Raw genomic sequence first — 24,400 nt, 5'->3', positions numbered from 1 at the left:
CATTTCCATCTTGGTTTACACAAGAGGATCCTGAAATCTTCCAAAAAGTAAAATGTTTGCTATACAGCCATTAATCCCCTAAAATCTCCCTTCTTAAACACTCTCACTCTAGAAAATAAATATTCTGCTGTTTAACAAGAACAGAAAAGTTCACAGTTTGTATTCCACTACAAAAATACCAGCAAAACAAATACAGCATTTGTTGGTGCTGCCTCTTAGCAGAGCAGAGATGTTACAATAGCACTTGCTATTTTGCACCTCCTCTACATTGGAGAACATCTCAAACGGTATGCACTTTTACAGTTTCTTTCAGGTAAGCTGGTAATTTAAATAGGTGAAAAACAACACGGGCAAAATTAGTCTTAACAGTTAATGCAACTTTCCAAAACAAAACATATGAGAATTAAACAAAAAACTCAATACCCTAAAACAACTGTGCAGTTGTTTTATTACAGATAGGATTACTTCAAACTTCGGGATATTGGGAAGTATTCTAATGGAAGAGGTTGAGAGATCATTGGATTTGTTCATCTGTCTGAATTTTTAAAAATATACAAAACTTGAAACAAGAAATTTGTATGAATACCTTTTCAGTAATGCCAAGACTTCTTGAAGAATGATACCTTAGAAACAACAGATATTCAGATATCTAAGGTATCTAGTGTCACCCATGTAGCTATTTCAGTATCATATTAAAAAAAAGCCTTGACTCAAGTCATGGATAAGAATCAAAACCTGCTTTATTAGATTTGTTGAGATTTCTCAGAGTCAAATCAGTATTTATTTAATGTTTCAGGCATATTTAGATGATCAAGTTTCAGCCAATAACAATAGAAAGGAAGTAAGCAGGAATACAACAAATATTTCATAGATTTATGAAAAAGACTTAAAACTTTAAATCTTTGTTAGTTATCTCTTAAATTTATCCTTTTATCATGGAAGCCTAATAGAAAAGAGTCATTATTCTAAGAAGTTACACTTCACTAGAAAAGATTTCTTTTTAAAAAGGGGGGGGGGGGCGAAATGAGGCCTGGAACTTTCTTTCAATTGTATCATATTCATAATTGTATTGCTTTCCAAAAGGTCCAGTAGGCCATATATTAATTCATTTCTTTTTCTTTTTTAGATATGCCTCACTTGCGTATGAATCAAGAATTGGCCCACTAAGATTTTGGACTTCTCTTCATCAAGAGGTTTCTTTCTTTTAGATACATTAAAAAAAAAATCCCCCAAAGGAGGGGAAAAGAACCCCACAACCTATCACCTTTCAAGTTCAAACTTAAACTTAAGGAGTCCCTGCAGAAGATAGATATTGGCACTTACACATATAGAAGAAAACAGAAGTTGCACTAGAACCCTCGAAGAGGAAAACGGAAAAAAATTAAAAAATGTCTGTGGGTGTAACTGAGATCCTCAAAGAATTACTCATCATAAATTGATTTAAAAGAAAATAAAAAGTGAATGCTTAGCAGCAAAGTCCTCCCCCCATATCTCCTTTCTTTTTATCAGATATTTTAAGACCAAGTTCTTCACTTACCAGAACCAAATTATTGGGAGCTTGATCTCTAGCACATTCTCCAAGAAAATCTTTTTCTCTTTATTCTGAATGTGATGTTTGCCTTCTTCAGTTCCTGATTTTGGTTATTAACTTCTCCTCTTTAATATGACTTGCACATTTCTGGTATCAGATGAGGAAACTTGCCAGCAGGAAAATATCTTACCGCGACACTAAAACATTTGCTCTTGGTTCTTTCAGTGCACTTAGCCTTGGAGTTGCAGGAAACCACACTGAGCTGAGAAAGATCCTGGAGCTACTGTCCAGCCTCTACTACCGAAAAGGTTGAACTATCCATTTTGGTTATCTAACTCGCATTCCTTTCTTAGGACTGAGAATTCAACTATACTACAACTCTTAAAACAGATTCAAGAAAAAAAAATGAGAAGAAACTCTATTACCATTTCAGTAAATTGAGCCATTCAGAAATAAAAATAAATCACACTTCAATAGCAGATTAACCTATGCAATTACTAGCTAGAAAAGCTTTGGTGGCCTCCTCCATGAAGATGAAATACTTTGTTTTTGACCTCTGAGTAGCTCACTTGAGTGCAAAAAGAACACAAAAAGTACTGTCATGGCTGTCCCCGTTTGTTCAGCACAGTTCATTTACACGTATACATACCACTGCCAGGTAAAAGTCACGATAACATTGAAACTAATGAGCTTTAGGCTACTAACTTGATTGGGGTGCACAGAATTGCATCCCTTGCATCTTGAGCAGATAGAAGACACACCAATACATTGTGTTTCCTCCCCCAGCCCCCTTTTTCATAGGGGAATTTAAAACCACTAGAAAATGCCTCATTCAAGAAGTCGCCTACAGCAGACTTTATTCAGGGACATTCTTTCACGGCAGCTAAACACAGATTAAACATATTTGCATTGTATTACACACCTGAGGAACTTGGAATAGAGATGGATTAAGGTTTCCTGTTTCAGTTTAGCGATTCACACAAATTAAAGAATGGCAACTGCTGGCTTCCCAGGCTTGCAGACTATTCGTGTCGTGGAAAAAGTCCATGTTTTGCAATAGTACTAAGGATAGTTTAAATTCTAGCCCCTTACATTGTCTAGGCATAAAGACAACACTGTATTTGTCTGTAAACTTGGGAAAGTGAATTTGCTAATATTTAATGCGACATATATTTTATCGTTAATCTTTGAACAGGAACAAAACGTATTCTCTCTAAAATAAGATTAAGATAGATACGTAAACTGTCATGCGAAACTAAGGTAAATTAGCTTCGGGAAGGAAACCAAAGTTTGTCTCTTCTTTGTGACTTAACCTAGGAGCCTTCCAAAAGGGCTCTGATTAGGGTGAGCTGGTAGCCTGAGCGACAAGCGGTGGCAGCAGCCTCTACGTCAAGTCTTGCACAGCTTCCAGCCTCAAGGAGCCATCAGTCATCCTCGCCAGGGCAAAAGGAGCAGCCTCCTTCCTCCTCGCCCTGGGGAGACGGACCTGCAGCATGCCTCCTGCCCTCCCCAGCACCGACGGTGACACCTGAGCAGCTCCAGTGGGTGATGTTTCATTTCACTCCCTGATAAGACTGCCGCTATCCAAACACCTTCTAGTTAATGATTTCAGGGCCCCTAGATAGTTGGCGTTTGCAGCATTTTACACAAAGCTCAACTGTTAAATGGTTAATGATTTTTTTCTTCTTTTTCTTTCATTTTTTTTTTTTTAAACAATAGAAGAAAATCCTGTAAGAGAATTTTGAAACTATGTTGCCTGCTATTCTGACCACAGTACAACCCCTGGACCAAGGCTCCTCAGGGAAGACAGCAGACCTCCCACATTTTTTTAACGACATTTAGTAAGGAAAAAAATCCTAAAAGAAAACTGCCTTTTTATCTTAAAAAAAAAAAAAAAAAACCCTTTAGTTCAGCTTTTCAGAAAACCTAATACACTGACAGATTAAAAGTGTTTTCCACAACTTTAAGAAGCCATGAAGACTTACATGGGATTAAAAATTTCAGTTTGGTTGAAACATGTTTTATAATTTTCTTCTTTTTCTTACCTGGACATATGCTCACCTAGTTCATTTATATTTTTATATGATGCAATCAGCATAATTTAAATGACGCTTTGTACCTACAAGACACTTTTTTGTTCATAAGTTCTATAACATGCCTGCTTTATGTTATGTCTAATTGCATCAGAGGTTTTGTAAAATAAACTTTTTTAATGTAATGTAAAATGCGTAGTACATATTTACACATACTTTCACCCATTTTTTCCTGCCTTTAAGACTCTTAAAGACTGAATAAAGTAACTTAAGGAGTTGTATTTTTTTTCCTCTTTTACAATATCATGATAACATAAAAGAAAAAGGGGTTAGATCACAATTTTATAAGCGCATTAGGCTGGACTCTCTTCCTGAATGCCTTTGGGAGTTTTAGCGCTCATACCTAAAAATTCATGAATCCCTGATAAGCACAAGAACACTATAACTAACACAACAGGGAACCAACTCAAGAGGAGCTAAACTGTAGTCCAAGGTATCGTCCATTATATTTGGGTTTTTAAATTACCTTATGGTCAATTTTTTAATATACTTTCATGATCTGAACATTACTTCCCTTATTCCATAAATGCATTTGTGGAAAAGTGTATCGGTAAATCAGAAGGACACTGCAGTACAATTCAGCAAAACATCGCCACTACGGATATATCAATCTTTCAGAACAAATAACAACAGCAGGAATGACATTACTGTCAAAAAAAATGCTTTGCACACCCTTATCATTTTGCCAAAACCAGCTCACCATAAGAAACCAAAGAGAAATTCCAAGTTTGTACTTGCCAAATGAATCTTTCACTTAAATTTTGAAACAAAGGCATTGCATTTGCCAAACCTTGCTAAGCTTCACTGAGACCTTGCGTGAAAAAACAAAATATCTGACTATTTGGAATCAGTTTTGATGTAAAACTTGGTCTCACTCCCACTTAATACAAACAAGAGACTGCACATTACCTTGAAGTTCTTCAAATTAAAAATGATATAGACACAGAGCTGTGCCAAATTAACTCTGCTATGATGAAATGATTATAAAAGCATGGTGTTATGAAATGGTTTGGCACTTTGAGACATGATGAATTCTCTGCAACCTTCTGAAAACTGTTAAAATGAACGTTACATGAAAATAAAAAGGCTAGTCTTGAAGTCAATATTTAATTTCCAAAACATTACACTCTTCAAGAACTTAAATACTAAATACAATGAGGTATAAAGTTAAATAGATATTCACGTGGAAGTACACTCTTTTTAACAAAATTTAACACAATGGTAGATAAATAGATTTCTCATACTAACATACTCTAATGTTATACACTAATTAGGTAAGACCATTTGGGCAACAGTGTTTGGCCTATATTACCTCAACTCGTACTTTTCTTCGCTGATTTTCATAGCTCATCTTTACAAAAAGATAAAAATTCTACTTATGTTCTTTTCTCACTTTTGGTTTGGTTCCTTTTAAACCAAACTAAAACTATTTTTGGCGAATGCTTTTAACAACATGGTAACTAGTGTTAATGACAACAACAGTTTTAAAAAAAAACTTATAGTTTTTTTTTCCAATTTGATAATATACTACAACAAATATCTGAGCATATGACATGAATACTCTCCAGCTTGAGACACATTCCCTCTTAATTCTTCCACTAATGTATAACCAGTCCTTGCATTCTCATAGCATATAATCTTTTTTCTAAGGGTATGTTCATTCAACATATGGCCATAACTCTCTACTAGAAGTTACTACTTTAAGTGGTAATAGATAACTCTCAAATTCCAACCCAGATTAGGTATATTAGAAAGCAGAAAACTCAAATTCTTCAAGGAAAATTATGTTCTGAAACTATCAGACTAGCTTAACTTAAAAGCTACGTCTGTTTCTGGAGACTTTCCAACAGTCTAGATTTGAACTGAATTCTTACTTTACAATTAGGTAGATAATGCCTCTCTTCAAGCAAATCTGGTCATCTCTTTGTAACAAGTAAAACGTGAAGAGAATTGGCAAAGAATGAAATTACAGCTGGAAATAACTAGGATAAAAAGGTGTGTGTGCAAATTTTATGACTAGATTAGGATAAAATCTTAGTTACATTGTCCTGGCTCCCTATACAATCAAGGTTCATGCATCAATACTCGTTTTTGCACATCTCTTCTCTCTTCCTTCTCATTACTTTTCAACCCATCGTAGTAAATTTATTGGACAGATAAGTATTTAAATAATATCTACTCCCATGAAAACTGCTGATCAGGTAGAAGACAGAGACCTTAACAGTGCATTCACTGAAAGTACTGAGCACTGTCTGCTCAGAAAACACTTACTAGACTTCAAAAAACCTACCTGGGAACACTTACAAATATCTGAATTGTAAAAAAGCTTTACTTCGAGTTGCGGGAAGGGTGGGAAGAGAGGCTTAATACTTATTGTTACATATGCATGAGGGCTCAAATTATGCTATAGAATATGTAAATTCATAGAACTGCAAATGAATACTTCCCAGAAACAGCTGCGGTTAACAGAAAGAGAGGACATCAGGGACAACTCCTGGAAACTTGTCTAATTTCCTCTGAGCACACAGTCCACTCACTTGGCAAGCTCACAGGGACACCCAGCTTGTATCTTCATGACTCTAAAGAGTCTTCCCTGGGAATACCTTGAAGAAGCAATGGTTTTTCCAACCTGTGACCACAAGACAACCAGACTGTTTTGGAGTTGGAACTCCTTTCCAATCCAAAGATTTCAGAACTCAAGGAGCTTTGTTCTGACCCAGAAAGATATCTTCACTTACCAAAATTCTCTAGGAAATGGGATCCCTTCCCCAACTAATCCTATTGCTCAGAAAATCTTCATTCTGGCATTGCAGACTTCAAGGCCTGCAAAAAGTATTGTATATTGAGGAAATCTGCAATTCTGCAGAATTATTGAAATGTTGTTGTTGTTCTTAGAATAAATGTTTATTTCAAATTAAAACAAAATGCTGAACTAAGAGTTTGAAACTCTTGCATCTGTTTCAAACACCAGCACCTGCTGAATAAAGTTACAGGCTGTCATCCTCCGCACACATCCATTAGTAAAGGGGAAAGTGGCTTTTTTCTTTGTTTTTTTATTGATTTCACTGATAGTTACTGACAGAAGTGGAATGTTTTCATCCAGAATTCAGTTTTAGGATCAGACTTGCAGTATGCTTAGTTCTCATCCACTTTCTCTTTTCCTCTTCTCTGGCCTGTTCTCTCCAATCTGATTCATTCCAGTCGTGCATCTTTACCAAGTCCTTCCCCTTATCCAGGAAAAGGAATCTGAAATCCAAGCATTTCAACCTACTCTCTCTCATATTTGCCCACAGCACTTCTCTATCATATCTGCTCCTTCTTCGAAGGATCCAAAGTCCTGCTGATTCCAGGTCTCCTCCATAACAAACATAACTGAATCCATGTCTTCCCTTAAACTGGTCAGTCACAGCACTGAAGTATCTTTCTGGGCTAATCAGTAAATTGGGGCCTCTTGTTTCTAACCTAAATCTAAATTCCAGCATCTTTGGAGTTCTCCCACTATATTTTGGTTCCTCGTTCAATCTGTCCTATGTCTTCTCACATCCTTTTTTAAGCTTTAGTATGGCTTAAACCTAATCTATTTGTCAACAATATTTCTGTGGACAGGATTAGCCCAGTGTAAGGCCATCATCCCAAATGATGGTTTTCTAGTTCCACTTTATGCATTCTCCTTCCAATCTTCCCAATACAAAACTACCTATCTCATTGTCCAAGGAATAGCCTAAGTTTCCATGCAAGACTCCCAGTTTTATTTCCTCCCTTCCTGGCAGGTTCCAGCCATTAACTCTGCCATTCCTCCGCAACCAGTCCTGCCTTGTTAAGACTGAAGGAACAGAGGAAGGCTGGTAGATCACAAAGAGAAGAGAAACAAAGAAGCAATTGGCTAAATGTACTTCAAAAATGAGGTCCTAAAATTTTCTCTTTCGCCAAAACCTGTAAGTCATTCCCTATACAGAAAAAGAAATTCAAGTCATGTTCAAGTCTCACAACGGAGAGCCACTGATAACATAATCACTTACTTGAAATATTTGTTTCAAAGAAAAAAGTGCCCGTCTCAGCTCCCGTCCATTGGAATTGTAGAGTTTTTCTGAAAAAAAGATAACAGTGAGAAGGTCAGCACTAACAGAACTGTCAACATTGCTAAAAAGGGGCACAGATTTCAAAAGGGTTAGCGGGAAGACTCAGTGCCAACTTTCCATTAGGCAGAATGCTGTCAAAGCAAGCAAGTTTCTTGTTCATATATAGAGTATTCACTCATTAAACATCACAAGTAAAACCAGAGTTTAGCTGTGCATAATTACAGATAACATCTCCCAAGAGAGTTCACTGTAGTTTCAAAAAACATTGGCAAGAAACAATACTTTAAGGTCATTTTAAAAATAGCTAGAAATACTCTTCTTTTGCCATTAAGGTAAATTTAGGGATTATTAAGAGTGCCAGATTAATATCAAAAGACTCAGCTGAGAGCACTCTCTGCTTTCGTTATCGCAGCTAGAGCCACTGAATTTCATCCTTGCCTGCCTTCCCTCTCGACATTCTTTTCCAGTGCTCTCATCTTTCTATTGTTAATCCCTTTCTACAACTGCAATGAACATTAATACCAAAAATAGCTGGACAGTCTGTTCTAAGCATAATTTAAAACAGTGTTTTATCCTCATGAAAACTTATCTTGATCTTTTTCTAATAAAAGCTAAAGCGTTCTTTTCATCATCCAGTATGGAAATACATTACCTTGTTTATATTCCTATTACACGGGCTCATAGAAAACAATTAAAAGCAGACAACAGTAACTCATCTGCTATCTTTCCGTATCCTACCATAATCTTTGTGCCTTTGGAAGATTTTTGTACTGTATGTTTTAAGCTATTTATTGTGTATTAGGAAGTGTTTTGTGACACTGTGTGTGAATAGAGCAGAATGTAACTAAAGGTCTACTACACAGATCTGTATGGCAGAGAAAGGCTTTATTCAACAGCGGCCATACAGACGCCTGAATTTTCCTGTGTTGAATATTACTGCTTTAACATATTATGCAGGCAATTACTAAGAAAAATCAAATCTTTGTGATCAGCTGCCATGACACACACTGCTTCATCCCAGATCATCAGAGGACCTATCCCGCAACGGGCAGCAGTAGCGGCCTGCAGTAGCTCAAGATCAAGGTTAGCTTGCCTCTGGAGCAAGAATATAAGAAAATGAAACATCAACTCCTATGTTTTCTTTCTTACTTTCCCTTGCCTATTTCTATTCTAATCACTAATTACACTACAAAATGACATTAAGTTTTATTTCCCTTTTTCTCAATAAGTTACAAAAAGGCATATCATTTGAGAATTTGATGCATTTATAACTCAGTAATTATTTTTCACTTCAAACAAAGAAGGCAGGTTTTAATTTAAGACAAATGTTTCTTCTTCTCAACAGTTGCCTTCAAGTGAGGAGAAAAAAAAAAGTAAAGCTTCAGCAAAACTTACACTTTTTTGTAAATCTCATAAGTAATTTTGTTCATCCCTAATTGCTTTTGGTTTCAAAGGCAGAATGTGTAGAATTGGCAAAACTATTATTGTTATAAGTTGTCTCCTTCCTTGCACTGTTTACAGAGTCCTGACAAAATATTGGAGGAAAGGATTTCATTTCAAGCCATAAACTTAGAGGCATGCTTTAATTACTCTAGCTTAAAAACACACTGGCATGTGAAACTACATTTCTTGGCAGAATAAAGAGGAATTTTGTCAGGAAAGCTTAAACAATAATAAAGGTCTTTTAAGACCTGGTTTGTCAACTTTACATGCCATATTACACAAATTATTCTTCTTTGAAAGATACCTCCATCTGGCATTTGTTATTATTAATTTCCCTCTATTCATAATTCACCAGCATCCTATGAGCAGAGTCTCTCTAAACAGGGCAGTACATTATAATCTTAATTAAGAGAGGCACCATTTCTTAAAGTGCTGGCAACTTTGTGCATAAATATCAACATTTTAACAAATGCCATCTGTTGGGTTTTTCCTTCAATGGGAACGCTTACCAGCCCAGCCTGAGGGGGAAATACTAACGAAGCCTGTTATGATACTATAATGGCAGTTACTGTCATTGGGGCATGCAGATTTTTGGTACATCTCAAAAGAACAAAGCTGAACCCCCTCCCCCCCAGCCTTGTTCTTTTTAGGGTGTAACATCAAATTTGGCCACTAGGATGGTCAAGTGCTACAGCAGTGCTACAGTGTTCAAATGCAGCAAAAGAGAGAAGTTCCTAACTGCAGTTCCAAAAAAAGATCTATCACTGAAGAATCAATAGCTACTAGATGTATGAAGTTTTTTAATAGTAGCAGCAACCAGACAGAAGCATGCATTGTAAACATTGGAACTGGTCTGATACAACTTTTGAGGAGCAACGATTAGGATACGTCATCTCATTCCTGACATTTCTTGCCAAAGCACAGCAATCTATATAAAGGTAAGTTCACAGTTCCCCCTCACATTGAGTTCATCTTGTTCAATCAACTCAAGAATACAAGTTTCTAACCATTTCAACTTACATTTTTGTGTGCAGGCAACATACTGTCTACCCTTTTCTTACAGTGGTGGCAACCATCAGAAACGATCACAGACCACTATCCAAGGAAGTAAGTGAACAGTCACACTTCAGATTTATGCTACATTAGAAAACATTTTGGTTTAGTTTACTTCAAACCAGAGTAAAAAACCCCCAGCATGGGAAAGCCTACATAAGTCAAAGTACACTACAGATCATTTTATAAAAGTTTGTATCTTTATTGAATTTCTGTGGGGTGTTTTGCAGAAAACTGAATGCATCTGTGCTGAGAGACACTTGGGAAGCCATTCTGCAGCCTTATAGCATTCCCATTATGTGAACACCACGGGGACCTCGGTGCTTGCTCCAAAAGGCCTAGATGGGAACTAAGACCAAGACCAAATAAATCCACAGAAACCAGAAGACAGTAACAACCAGGAAGCTGTCTTTCTATGGCAGAAAAGTACAGAGATGATTGTAATTCCCGCAGGGGCACCCCTGACAAAGGCTCCTTTATCCGAAACGAGCTACGCTCAGGGTTTTGAAGCAAGAGTCCCAGCTGCCCCAACTGCTACTATCACTAGAACCAAAAAACCTGAAGATGCTCCTGGGACAGAGGAGCACCTAAAAAAAAAAAAAAAAAAAAAAAAAAGCTGACTTTATGTCAAGTGTACTGCACCATGCAGGAACCAAAACACTACCAAAAGTGATAGCTGTTTTGCTTTTTTACAAAAAGCATAGCTCCTGATCACATTGGTCAGGTTAGAAAAGTTCCTTAAAAAGATACAGGGTAGCCAAAAACACAACATTTGGTTGGCAGAATTAAGGAGTTTGGATGTAAGCTTGAATATTTATGTTAGTATGACATCAGGCCAGAAACTGAACCTTTGAACTTCAAGTAAAACACTAGCTGTTACACTTTTCATTGAAGCTTCAGGATTGTCTCATCTTTTTGTTAAAAACAAACGAACACACACCACTGCAAAAAAGCACTCGTGACCTTCCACAGATCAAGTATAGTTTGGAGGCGCATTACATAACTTCCATAATGGATCAAGATTAAAGAAGATAGAAAGTCAGCATTTTAGAAATCTGACTGTGTCTACCTAACTAACTCTCCTTAAAAAAAAAAAAGGGGGGGGGGGGAAGGGCACGTCTGCAGCTATGAGAAAGGTTTAATTGCAGACTTACATATGATAGAAAATTCTCCTGGTGGTTTCCTCTGATGTTAACACTAGAGGGCACTGCTTATTTCTTTATTTTAAAAAGGAAAGGGCACTCTGTCCCTCCATGGCACCTTCCCAGTGATTGAGCAATAGCCTTCAGGATGCTAAGCCGTACTTCAGGGACCTTGAAACTCAGCTTTTTACTTGTAGCCTCTAGGAAATTCTGAGAAATTAAAAAAAATCAGCATTGCCAGGCTCAAACATTCAAAATCAGAGTCAACTCTTCTGAAACAAAGCAGATAGAAAAGCAGGGGCTAGTACGAGCTTAATTTTCCATTTTTGTTGCAACCAAAAGCCACATTTGTTAAATTATACCCACATTTGTTAAATTCTCCTTTGCATCATAGGGCCTAGATATACTTCCTTAAAAACTAATGAGATTTTTAGCTCACCGGTTTTCTGCACATCATGTCTCTAGGCAGAACATCAAATACTATATCAGACTTGTGATATAAACACACATATGTGAGAGGTACAAAGCTAAATGGATTTACTTTCTTCCATTAATAGCACTTTGGGAATGCAAATGCCTACACTAAAAGAAAATCATTATTTACTACTCTAATTCTATAAAAATAACTCTCCTAGAGAGAAAAGAAAACCCACCCACAGCAGATAAAGAGTGATTTCTCCAGATGAATCTAAAGAGACTAGTAGTCGCTAAGTAGGTGAGGCAATTTGGTTTGCAATTGGCATATTTTCTGGAAGGGAGAGAGAGAAAAGCCTTTTAGAGATTTTTATTTCATCAGCCTGCAGATAGTTTTCAAAGGGTACTATGTATTTTCAAAAAATGACCTTCAGATGATCATGTTCCACTGGGTATTCATCTCTTGACTGTAGAGAAATTGGGAGTATTTTAAGCAAATAATAATTTGCCTCTTTATTCTTAATAAAATCATTGATGTTTCTTCTACTGTCTATGGGAAAATGAAATGTTTTCAATCTACAAGGAAAAAAAAAATTGAATTGGCTGAATATTGCTTGGTGCAGTCCCATGTGTAACACCTGACCTCTGACCGACAGGCTACCATTCTCCTCCCTTCCTCTTCCATCACACCCATTGAATTAGTCCCTGGGATATAGTAATTTATGTAGCATCAGCCTTTTGAGCTATTGGCAAAGGCTAGTGAACATCTGGGCTGAGCACAAATGGGAGTTGCTCTGCTTCACTTGCTGCTGCCTGAATGACCTCCACATTTCCCATCCATGCCTCTTTTCTTCAAACTATAATGTCAAGATGAAGCTCCTTTCCTTATAAAAACATAAAAGGGAGATTAACTCTATATTTGATTACATTAGCAGGATAGCTGGTGCAGATCTAATTAAAAGACCTCTTAAATATTTCCTGTCATTCATTTCTAAATTCAATGCATGAGACAGAAGTAGCCACATTCCCTGGCTTCCACCAACCACTAGAAATCAGGCTCATGCTTGGAAACTAAGATCTTATTTCTTGCCTTTGTAAAAATAATAATAAAAAAAAATTAACTACTCCTTAAACAGAAGTAATGAAACTGTCCTTCAAAATTCAAATCACCTGTTCTCAAGTTTCCACCAGCACTGAAGTAAAAATCAAAAAGTAAAAAATAAATTTAAAAATTTTTAATAATTGAAAACTCCAATCTTCTTGTGAATGATGAATACCACGCTTCCAACTTCACTACTATGCTGCTTTAATTTTAACTGGGTCTTACTCTACCTGAATCAATGGAGTTACACAACTCTTAAAACTGGGCAAGAACTAGATTAGCAGAGCAGTAAGTCAGGCTCCAGTCCTGAAGATGTGTGTCACAGAATAATCTAAGACACCTCACAGGACTCTATAGTGGGCCCATGAGTACACACAAGGCTGCAGATCTATAAAATTACTGTATATAAAACTAATTAGTGCAACGTGCCATTCCTTCACTGTATGTCAAACAAATTAAAGCGGTGCTTTAAGAAAAGACTTGGACCTATGCCAAAAAGAGGCTCTCTCTAGTTTTGATTTTGTCCACAAAAGCTGGTAATAAATCTGTTGGCAAGACAATACGCTTTCCTTTTACTCCCAGACCCCCTAGAAAATACACAAGAGAGGGGATTCATTCATAGGCACATTGCCCACTATTACATTAACATAATAGCTTCTTCTGCAGAGATTACTTAGTTTTGCATATTACAGACCTTCAGATTTTTTTTTCTAAATGTGATTTTATTTTCTCTGTATAAATACATTTTTATGCATTCATTAGCACAACGTTTATCACCTGTAAACTTGAACTATATATTCCCCTACTAATCCAGGGATAAATGACTAGCATTGAGCGAGAAGAAGTAGTTTTTAACAATCAAGTACAATCTGATGAAAAGTAACAGGCTAAGCGCAAACTATGCTAAGCCTGGCAGCTGAACTCCAAACTCCCGCCAGTGCCAGCGCCGCACGGCTCCCGCGGATTTCCAGGCTGCCTTGCAAGGAGCACGCTGCAAGCTCTCAGGGAGAAGATAACCTATTGCAAGCTCATTTGCATTCAGACATAAAACAGCCACTGAGTTAATTTATCCAGGTTCCCTCCTTCCGTAGAGGAGATGGGGGATCCTTTGTAGCCAGAAGATCTCCTGATGCCTGCAGATGAGAAGGGCTTCCCATGAGCCTGCTTCCTTATTCCCTCTCTAACGGATCCCCAGGTGCAGAGTGGGAGGACAGAAAGGCACAGAGCAGCCTCAGACACCCCTCTCCTCCTCACACCTAGAGCCACACGGCCAGGAGCTCAGGGAAGAGGCTCCAAAGACAGCCACCTCCAGAGAGGAGGCATCTGCAAGCCCTGGGGAGCCTGCGGGTTTGGACTCAAAAGCAGCGACAGCTCCACAGTGGGAACAGCCGTGGGAATGAAAATTACCCAATATTGCTGTACACTTACCCTTAAAAAGTTTCCTGCCTTGCAGAGGAGAAGTGTGCGTTCCTTCTGCTGCAAGAAGCAAATGGTCAAAAAAGTGTGCTGGATTTCTGCAAGGAGAAACTCCTTCCTTCCAGAGGAAGGAAACTGCATTTTTGGGAGACAAACTTGAGCTAACCTTCTTTGGATGCTCCTCTGAAGCACCAAAAATGCCAATTTATATCTCAAGTGAATTAGTATAAAACTGTCACAGTATGAGAACAATGATATATTTTAAATTCAACTGCAAATGTATCCCTTCCTCCCAAAGCCAGTGTCCAAACTAACTATGCCTTGTTTCCAGCTCCTATATAGCCACAGGATATGACAATGGATCCAATAATTTGGGGGGGGGGGGGAAGTATCAACAATAAGAAAACTCCAAAGGACTGAGGAGTAAAATGATAATCTCGAGGATGAGGAAAAAGAGACAGAGTGATAAGCAGGAGAAATAACATCAAAAATAGCACAGAAGACCAGAAAAGAGAGTCAGTAAGTGGGAGAACAGCCAGTAAGGGTAACCTGATGAAGATGGAAATTTATTTTTTTTTTTTACTATAAAAACAATAGTGCTTGAAAAAAACTGTAATGCTTAAATGTTCATCTAAAGAGAAGTAAAATTTAGGAATTAGGAAGCACAAGAAAACCTGAATGGGAAATTGAATCACTCATGTAAAACCCACAAGAGAAATCTTCCATCCAGGATAGGCTCTTCACCCTGCAAATGCAGCCTCTCCCACCTATCCTCTAAGTTTTATTCAATATTCTAGATTCATTACCACCATACAGAAAAACTACAGCAAAAGTAGTAATCCAGCAAGATTTAAAAGCATATATAGCTGGTAGAAAGGACTTTTCAGTTGTGTTAATCTTCCCTTATGCAAGCCTGACAGAATTAAATTGATCCCTCCTCTCAACCATTTCTATCAAAATTCAGCTTATTCTACTTTGCTTCAGGCAAACTGTAAATGTGTCGTGGATAAACCACTAACAAGAGTTTGCTCCTCGCAAAGCTCTAAAATGCTGTTCCTTGCCTCTTGTGCACTAATCCACATGAATGTGGAACCAAGAAGAACATTTATCATACTACCCCTACACACAGAGGCAAATAAATGCCAATGATTTACACTAAAGAGAGATGCTAAAACACAGTAAGTGTTTATACAGTTAAGTGCAACAGGAAACCTTAGTTCTCATCTGCCGCATCCTGTGGGTTAAAGATATAAACCATCCACTACCACTATGGGAAAAAGGACACAAACAGCAAACGAGCCCAATGCAAGATGCGCCTAACAGCAGGTTTTACATGTAAATTCTGAAGTAAGAACTAGAACAGGACAGAAAAACTTCGAATCAACAGTGAATCACACTAGCTGCACAGAAGACAGCAGCAACAACCCCAAGTTGAAAGCTATGGACAAGCGGAGAGAGCAAGCCAATTCTGATTCGTTTCGTTTCAGTTCTCTGCAGCCCTTCCTCCCATTTCTAAATTACTTCTCACACTCATATAGTCCTTCTGGTCTTGCAAGCTAGAATATAGAGTTTTCCTTTAGGGTCATATTTCTTATTAGTAGGTATCAGGCAGGATAAATTTGAACATATGTGGGGCAAGCCTTTCATTCAAAATAAGGGCAAAGTACACTGTATAAATCCATGAATAAAGTGAAGACCTAGAACATATTGCTCAATTTGGCCTTCCTTCCTTCCCTCCTTGAAAGAAAAAGCAGTATTAGAAAGGCATACTTGAAAGTTACAGCCTTGCCAACATATTAACAAAATTAAAATCCCCTGCTTCTTCAGCATATTCATTCCAGCCATGGAGCAGACACTGTGATGTATTTCCCTGCAATGATTTATTTGTACAGTCCCTCCTCCCTTGAATGCAGAAGGCACTAACCTGCTCTTCAGTTCTGAAGCGCAGGAAACAGCATTTCAGCTCAATAACTTCAAAGAAGCACATTTTTACATGTCAAAAAAAATGCTGTGACTGTACTTTCGAAAAAAGTCAAAGGGCTACAGAAAGGAAAAGGCTATGTAACAAGGTCAAATATTACAGCACCATACTATAGAAAGTGGTGATGGAAAAGACTTACGAGGTCATCTTGTTCATCCCCCTACTAATGCAAAATTGTTCCCTAGAGAGTAATACAGTAGGAAAGTAGTAGTTTTACTAAAATATAGGTTACATAATTCAAGAGAATGGAGCCAGGGAAAATTGCTAGAAAAGAAAATAATACAGAAGAACTTATTGTTTTCTTTAGAGATTACTCTAACCAATCTGAGGCTAAAAAATAATTATCTAAAAATACGTAAGTCATGGCAAATCTTTAATGTTTGTTTCAGGTTTACAACTAGCACTCTGAACTGCTGCACTGTATACTTGTGTTTGAACAACAATATATCTCAGTGCCTCTTGGGTTACAAGCACTTGGTAATATTGTGCTAGGTGTTATCTGAATTTTCTGTTTTTATTCCACTTTAAACATTATGCCCACATGCTGCCCTGCATACTCAATAAGCATTACTAAGCCAAAACCAACCTATCAAAAAAAAAAATTATTAGGCACACCTGCTATGCCTGAAATTATGAATGTCTTATCTGTGTTGACAGCTTGGCAAGAAGCAAAACATCTGAGCGCAAGGAGACCATTGATTTGTGCCAAGAACATGAACGAGCTCCTGAGCTTCAAGTCCAGACCAAATTTGACAGTTGCATAAGACATGCCAAATGATGTCTCTGGGACCAGGGCGTTCCAGTGGCCCCAGTCCCTCCTCAGGCAGTGCCTCCAGTTATATAGCAGGCTACAGACCTCAGAGGCTGCTGCCTCCTAAGCAGCTGCAAGTGTTCAACTCTCTCACGGACTCTGCAAAATTTTAAATGCCAAGTATGGCCCACCTACCCGATAACAAGGCAGCAGGCAAAAGAGATAACACCAGCAACAACCACTACGGTAAGGATGCAGCTTCTCAGTAGATTGCTGCTGACGGTTGCAACGGCACTGAATGTCTTTAAATGCCGAAGTTTGCATTACACATACGTATGTGCAACGCTTCCCCGTCTCAAAGCCATTCTGCTGGGGGAACGCACTCCGACTCAACTTTTTTGGACATTCAGAGCTGCCAAGACCAAGTATTCACCACAAAGCCCTCACATACAAGTTACACTAAGTGCCCTGAGAGCCACAGCAAATATTAAGGATTAATATTCATCTGTATTCCAGTATCACCCAGAATCCTGCCATAAAATCATAAAAATTCACCGTGGAAAGGTTCTGGAGAGGTAATCTACCTCCCAATGGAGCTTTCTCTATACATTTTTTTTTTCCCAAATAATTTAAAAATAGAACAAGCAAAAAAGCTTCAATGGCAAATTGACAGCATCTGCAAGATATTATTCCAATGTTTCACTCAATTTACTATTGATAATATTGTTTTCTAAAAACTGGTTTATTTGCTTTTATTTTACCCATTTTCCTATATACAATCTTAGTCTTATATATATTTAAAAACTCTTGTAATGTCTCCATATAACAATCTGTTCTTTAAGCTAAAGAACTTCACCCATAGCTGAGCTTTCCTAAACCTCTGATGGTGGTTCTTGTTCCTGTGGAAATCTCTCCACCATCCCAGACACAACGCCCAAACCCAGACACAGAAATTCAGCTTAGACTTTACCAATTTGGAGTGGGGAAGGGAAAGAACACTCCAACAGACCAGGGCTTTATTTTGCTAAGTGTCACACAATCCCATACCAAAGGACAAAACCTTCTCTAATAGTCCCATAGTCCCCTACCAGGCATAGAAGGGGGAAAGAGGGGAAGGGGGGAAAAAGGAAAAAGAGAAAAAGAAAGAGAAGAAGAAGAGAAGTTAATTAACCAGTTTGCTTCAAATAACTTGACCTATCTTTCCCATGTGTCCTGATGTGTTTTAGGGTTCTTGTCAATAGGACAGTTTTAACACAGATACTTCAGACCTGTTTGCCTTCAATATTCACTTCATTATTTAAAATCATTGAACATCCTTAAGATATTCAAATCAAATAGAGAAAGAGAAAAACATTGGGGTTATGAGAAAGGTTGTGTGAAAATCCAAATCCTAAAAGAGGATGTATGCTTGAAGGATATACTTAAATTACTGAAAATTAATTTAACAGAACCTGATTTGCAACATAAAAGGAATAAAGAAATATCAGATATGCAAAAGGACAAAGAGTTTAGCACAAATACATTAAGCAGATGTCAAAAATACTTCAGGGTCAGCAAGTTTCCCACCACTCTGCAATTGCTGGGACACATGAAAACCACACCACTTTCACAACTGAAAGAGGAGGAGGGGAAGAGGTAACAACAACGAACTAAAACAGGATCACTACGTTTTTAAAAATGAAGCAAGAGTGGATCTCTCCGGTTCCAGCTACCCCAGTATGTGAATCTCCTTGGATGGGGCCACCTGGCCCAGCCCACGGCCTGGCCTGGGCGCCCGCAGCTTTCCGCAGGGTGGCTCTGCTCCGAGCATTCGCCAGCGCTGCCGTGGCACGCCGCGGATGCAGGTGGCTGGCACATCTCACATTTCACTCTTGGAGCATCTCCTCCATTTTCACAAGAGAAAAATATCCCAGATTGTCCAGCAACAAGATATGTGATACTTGTAGGCTTCACAACACTGTACTTGGATATATGCATGAAAGAATACATCGTCTGAGCAACCACTTCACCACCAACAACTATAATAAACTAAATACTTTATAATAAATATTTTTTCAAGTTACATTCGGAAATCACTGGATTTGAATAAGTGAATTAGCCACACAGCTCCTATACATCTATGTGAGAAATGCTTATACAAAAAATAGGTTTATACTTAACCTCTTGTATAGAAATGAGTTTCATTCCCTCTCTTCTGTTTCTCCCCTCCCCCCCAAACAACAGAAAACAGCACCTGGAATAGTCCAGTAGGCTGTACAACTTGTGCGTTTAGGCACAACAGCATAACCTGATGCTGAAAGCTACAGAAGTCCAATGCTGGGGCATGCTTTGGGGACTTATATCTCCCCCTTCTGCTCTGGCTACAGACTGGTTTTTTTATGACTGCAGCCAAAAAAAGCAGTGCAACACACGCAGAGGTTGAACCTTGCCAGCAGCAGGAGCCACAAAAGGGCCAGTAAGGGGTCAGGCGTCACCCATCACACAGCCCAGTCTGCTCGAGACCCGCTCTGACAGTCCATGTAATCCTCCGCCTGAACCCCTGCCCGATCCCTGCATCCTGAGCAACACTAACAGCAATTGCTCCCTTCGGTCATACACCTTACGAGGGTCCAATGTCTTCTTTTATACCAGCAGTAACATAATGTTGAGCTAATCTGCAGCTTGCCTTTTCTTTTCTTTTTTTTTTTCTTTTTCTTTTTTATTTTTTTGTGAAAATAGGGGAAGAAATCAATGAAGCGGGAGAAAGTAATTTTCTGTAATTTTCTTAAGATCAGCGTGTCTGACTGCAGTAATTAATCCAAGAACACTGGATCACACAAAGCTTCAGGATGCCATTCTTAAAAGAAAGAAAAAAAATCAATAATATATACTTTCATAGTACTAAAGAAGCAGTATTACAGTCCTGAAAATAAAAAACCCTCTGATTATTATACAGAAAGCCTCTTATAAAATGGCACATACACATTTTCAGGTGTTCTCTGAATTTAATATTGTATAACTGTATTTGCTCAAGTTGGTGCATACAGCTTCAACCTAGAAAAAAAATGGAGGAGTAAATGTCCTCCAATTTCTCCAAAAAATTACAAATACATACCTCTCAGAATTTCTACGTCACTTGTACATTTTCAAAATTACATTGACAATTACTCTGTGCCATAACGACAAAACTAGAAAATACTCAAATACTTCTGCATATTGCCAAGCTATTGTAACGCATAAGCAAGGAAGAGATAACCACCGACACTGGCTCCTCTTACCAGGCCAACAGGAGTTCTGGAAATCATTATATTGATTATGCTAACCTCAGTGCTAGTATTGAATGATATTTTTGAATATTAGCATTAGCTTATAGAGCTATTCTAATTAATCACGTGTTTCTGCAATGAGTCTAAAAAATATTGTGAAGTGTATTTATGTTATCTTTTTAAATTCAAAATGCATTCTTAATATGAACCTGTGTCTCCTTTTAAACATAAATACTGAGTTGCTCCCACTGGTAGCAGAGGCAATGATTACTATTCAGTGAGAATAAAAGCTTCTGGAATGACATCTAAATAGAAAAACTCCACTTGTTTTGAGCCTGAGTCTGACTGGGAATAGGTGGGTATGCTTGACGTAGGCACATACGTTACGTCACATTCTCCTTCGCTAACCGGGGCCCTGAATGACCGATCGCAAGAGAAGAACAACGGCGCAGGAGCTCCTGCAAACCACCGCAACCCAGGGGCAACACAACTTCGCTTAAATTCTGAAGGACTGAATCAGCTGAAGCTAAGCGACATCTCTGCAAACTAGAATGACCAAGGCAGCTTAGAAAAAGATTTCTAAAACACCCAGCTCTGGCAGCAGATTCGCCTTTCCGAAACAAAAGCTGCCTAACCCGTCTGCAAGAAGCGGCGTGCTGCCCGCTACAGGAACCAGCTCTCGCCGTCTGCCTCACACTACGCAGAAACTGAGGTGGGACAGATGGACACTGGACCGCTCCTCGCTTCACTTGGACTAATTTCCTGCCTAAGGGGTCCTCCTCCCCCCACAACGATTTTTCTAACAAATACAAAATAAGTGAGAAGTCTTTCACGCTATTGGCTTCCTTTCCGTACAGTTCAGGAGAGCTCCTAGGCAAAGTTTGAAATAGGTATGAAATATGATGTTTGTTGCTCAATAGCTAAACAAAGCAAGCAATCGTGTTTAGTACCGGGAAGCCCATAGGTCTACATTTGTTAAAAATAATAATGAAAAGCTATTTCTGAAGCATCTTAAAATAATTTTTCTTTTAACCTCCACAGAGAATATGCTGTCCTAGCAGTGGCTCTCCAAATACCATCTATCATTCATTTATACTTTCAAACATTCCTAAAGTGCATTTTCTATTTACTGCATTTGGCCTGAACTTGTTTAACATATGTTAGTGTTATTTATCTGAAGTCATTTATCACAGCTGTAAAACATCTGACACACGATGGAGGTTTTCCAGTATATCATGCCTCTCACTTAATTCCATCACTGATTAATTTCTGCTTCCATATAGTTTGACCAAAGCCACAGGAAAGAGCTCATCTGTATCGATTTTTCTCTGATCGCTCTTATAAATTTTCATCGCTGTATTGGAATGGTACGAATTCAGTCACTGTAAAAAAGTTCTACTTACCTAATTAATCAGGAGAATATCAAATATATATACACATACGTTCACTCTTTTTTTTTTTAAGAAGGATTCATGTAATAATAAAACTGCAACTTAATTGCTACATTGATCAGAAATTACAATTCATGCTATAAATACAGTCAACTACTATGCAAAAGGTTCTTTTTTAAAAAAATGCAAAATATAAGGTCCTTTAACACTGCTTCCTTCCTTCCTTTTCTTCTTTCCATGAAGGGCACAGTAGGACTCCTGATGGCAGAGCCCCCAGCACGGTCCTCAGCAGTTTGGTGCAACGTATTGGTCTCACACAACCTCTAAAACAACTTCAGAGACCTACAGCACAATCCAGCAAAAGAGGTCTAAATTTTGCATTGCACCCTCAGGAAAGCAGTCAGGATTGCTCATTAGAAGAATGAGAACATCCTTCTGTTAATGCTCTTGAAAGCAAAGACATTCATCTCTTTCATTCCAATATGCATTTGGTCCATGCTTTACTGGTTCCCCCTCTTTCTGAAAGTATTTGCTCCAGGACTGGCTTCAGCACTGCCCAAGCTCAGTCTTTCCAGCTGCTGAACAGACCTAACAAGCAGCACCTGACTTCTGCAGATGTTTTCAGTTTCAAGGCCATTAGAAACTTTACAGGCCTTCTCTCAAGCCTTTCCTCCAGCAATGGGATTTCTAATAGAAATTTAAAATTAATTTAATAGTTCAATAAAACTTTTTTCTCTTTTTAAATTTCCCATTTGTCATCACTATTACTTGCTGATCTCTATTTCAAAGCCTCCAAAATGCCAAACAAAACCATAATCAAATGTAGGGCTGACTGATTAGACATTTGACTCCAAGGTTTTCCGACTTCTCTCCCACTTTTTTCTTTAAATATGTATATCTTGTATACATACACACACACATCTATATAGATATACCTACACTCACTCATTTGTCCTGATCATCAGTTGTATTCCATATTGCACACAGGTCATAAGAAATACAAAAGTTTTTACTTTCAGAGTAACTCAATCCAGAGTTACATCAGTTTCACAAAAAATTCACACAGGTTATAAACACTTGAAATCTGTAAGTAACTCCTCAGGAATACCAGATACCAGACTCTCTTTTTATTAAAAAAAAAAAATCTTCCTGCTTTTTCACTTTCATTCTCAGCTACAGCCATTCTCACTGTCAAAGACTGCAAATGTAATCATTGGGGCTGGCTTCAATGTTCATCAAGAACAAGATACGCAACCACTAACACAAAAGTTATGCATACATCAACTGTGTTCCTCAATCTTTCTTCAAAAATTGCTGACATTACATAATTATTCTTATTTTAAGGAGTTCATAGATCAGCAGAATAACTGAGGTTGGAAGACAACACCTTCGGAGATCAGCTAGCGCAACTCCCTGTTCAAAGCAAGTCCAAACAAACCAAGTTGCTCAGTCTTGTCAAGCTCTGATTACCTCCAACGATGGAAACTCCATCACCTCTTTGGGCACATCTACCAGTGTTCAAATAACTTACAGTAAAAGGCTTTTTCCTAGCATCTCATGAGAATTTCCCATGTTCCAACTTGCTCCCAGTGCCGCATGTCCTTCCACTGAGCATCTCCGAGAAGAGTCTGGATCTCTACACCCTTCCCAGCAAGTAGCCATAGTCAGCAGTTCCATCCCCCCAAGCCTTCTCCTTTTAACACTGAACAAACCCAGTTCCCTCAGTCTCTCCTGGAGCCATGTGCTCCAGCCCCTAGCAGTCTTGGTGGATGTCCAACACTGGGCTCCTTCCAGTAAATTTATCTCCTTCTTGTGCCACGGAAAGCCCAGAACTGGGGACAGAACGCCAGGTACAAGGGAAGGATCACTTCCCTGGACCTTGTTGGTAATCCCTTGCTAATACAGCTTGGTACAGATTTGATCCTCTTCACTGCAAGAATGCACTGCTGACTCAAGTTCAGCTTGTCCCTCAGGACATTCAGGTCTTTTTCTGCAGAGCTGCTTTCTAGCTAGTCAGCTCCCAGCCCATACTTTTGTATGGCATTATTGCCTTCCCTTCTGTTGAACTTCCTGTGGTTTCCGACACCCACTTCTCCAGGCCACCTGGACAGAGGCACCTTTTAAGAGGTTAGGGGTACAAACTGAAACACAGGAAGTTCCATCTGAACTTGAGGAGAAACTTCTTTAATGTGAGGATGACAGAGCACTGGAACAGATTGCCCAGAGAGGTTGTGCAGTCTCCTTCTCCAGAAATACTAAAAACTTGCCTGGATGCAATCCTGTGCAATGTGCTTTAGGTGACTCTGCTTGAGCAAGGGGGCTGGACTGGATGATCTCCACAGGTTCTTTCCAACCTCAACCATTCTGTGATTCTATGATAGCAGGTTTGCCCCTCCATTATGTGAACACCCCCATCTCACCCCAATATGAAGTCACCAGCAAATCAGTTAAGAGTACATCTCACCTTATTATCTACATCATTAATGAAGATTTTAAATAGTATTAGCTACATTATTAGACCCTGACAGTCTAACTAGTTACTACTGTGGAATACCAAGCGATGTAATTGATTCTGAATTACTCACTTCCAATGATAGACTCTTCTACCTATCTGCTGACACAGTTGCATAATTTCTCCTGGAAAGCCATTGTATAAAGAGAGCAACTTAATGCCAAGCAAAATTCAGAGTGCAGAACTCATAGTCCTGTTACTCAGACATGAATAATTTCCAATTTCCTGTTGTAGGGTAAAAGCTTAC

General features: G+C 38.5%; 1 protein-coding gene across 8 annotated transcripts in view; it reads right to left on the bottom strand.

Moving 5' to 3' along the window:
- The window catches only part of FHOD3 (formin homology 2 domain containing 3), a 404,460-nt gene that overhangs the window by 205,466 nt on the left and 174,594 nt on the right, over window positions 1-24,400 (bottom strand). For all 8 annotated transcript variants that reach the window (XM_062569631.1, XM_062569632.1, XM_062569637.1 and 5 more), the window contains exon 4: window positions 7,644-7,711. In XM_062569631.1, the coding sequence (XP_062425615.1) occupies window positions 7,644-7,711 (68 nt within the window). The remainder of the gene's footprint in view (window positions 1-7,643; window positions 7,712-24,400) is intronic.

Source organism: Rhea pennata, chromosome 2, assembly GCF_028389875.1.
Source record: "Rhea pennata isolate bPtePen1 chromosome 2, bPtePen1.pri, whole genome shotgun sequence".
NCBI classification, from domain to species: Eukaryota; Metazoa; Chordata; class Aves; order Rheiformes; family Rheidae; genus Rhea; species Rhea pennata.
This window is presented reverse-complemented; position numbering and strand designations above follow the sequence as displayed.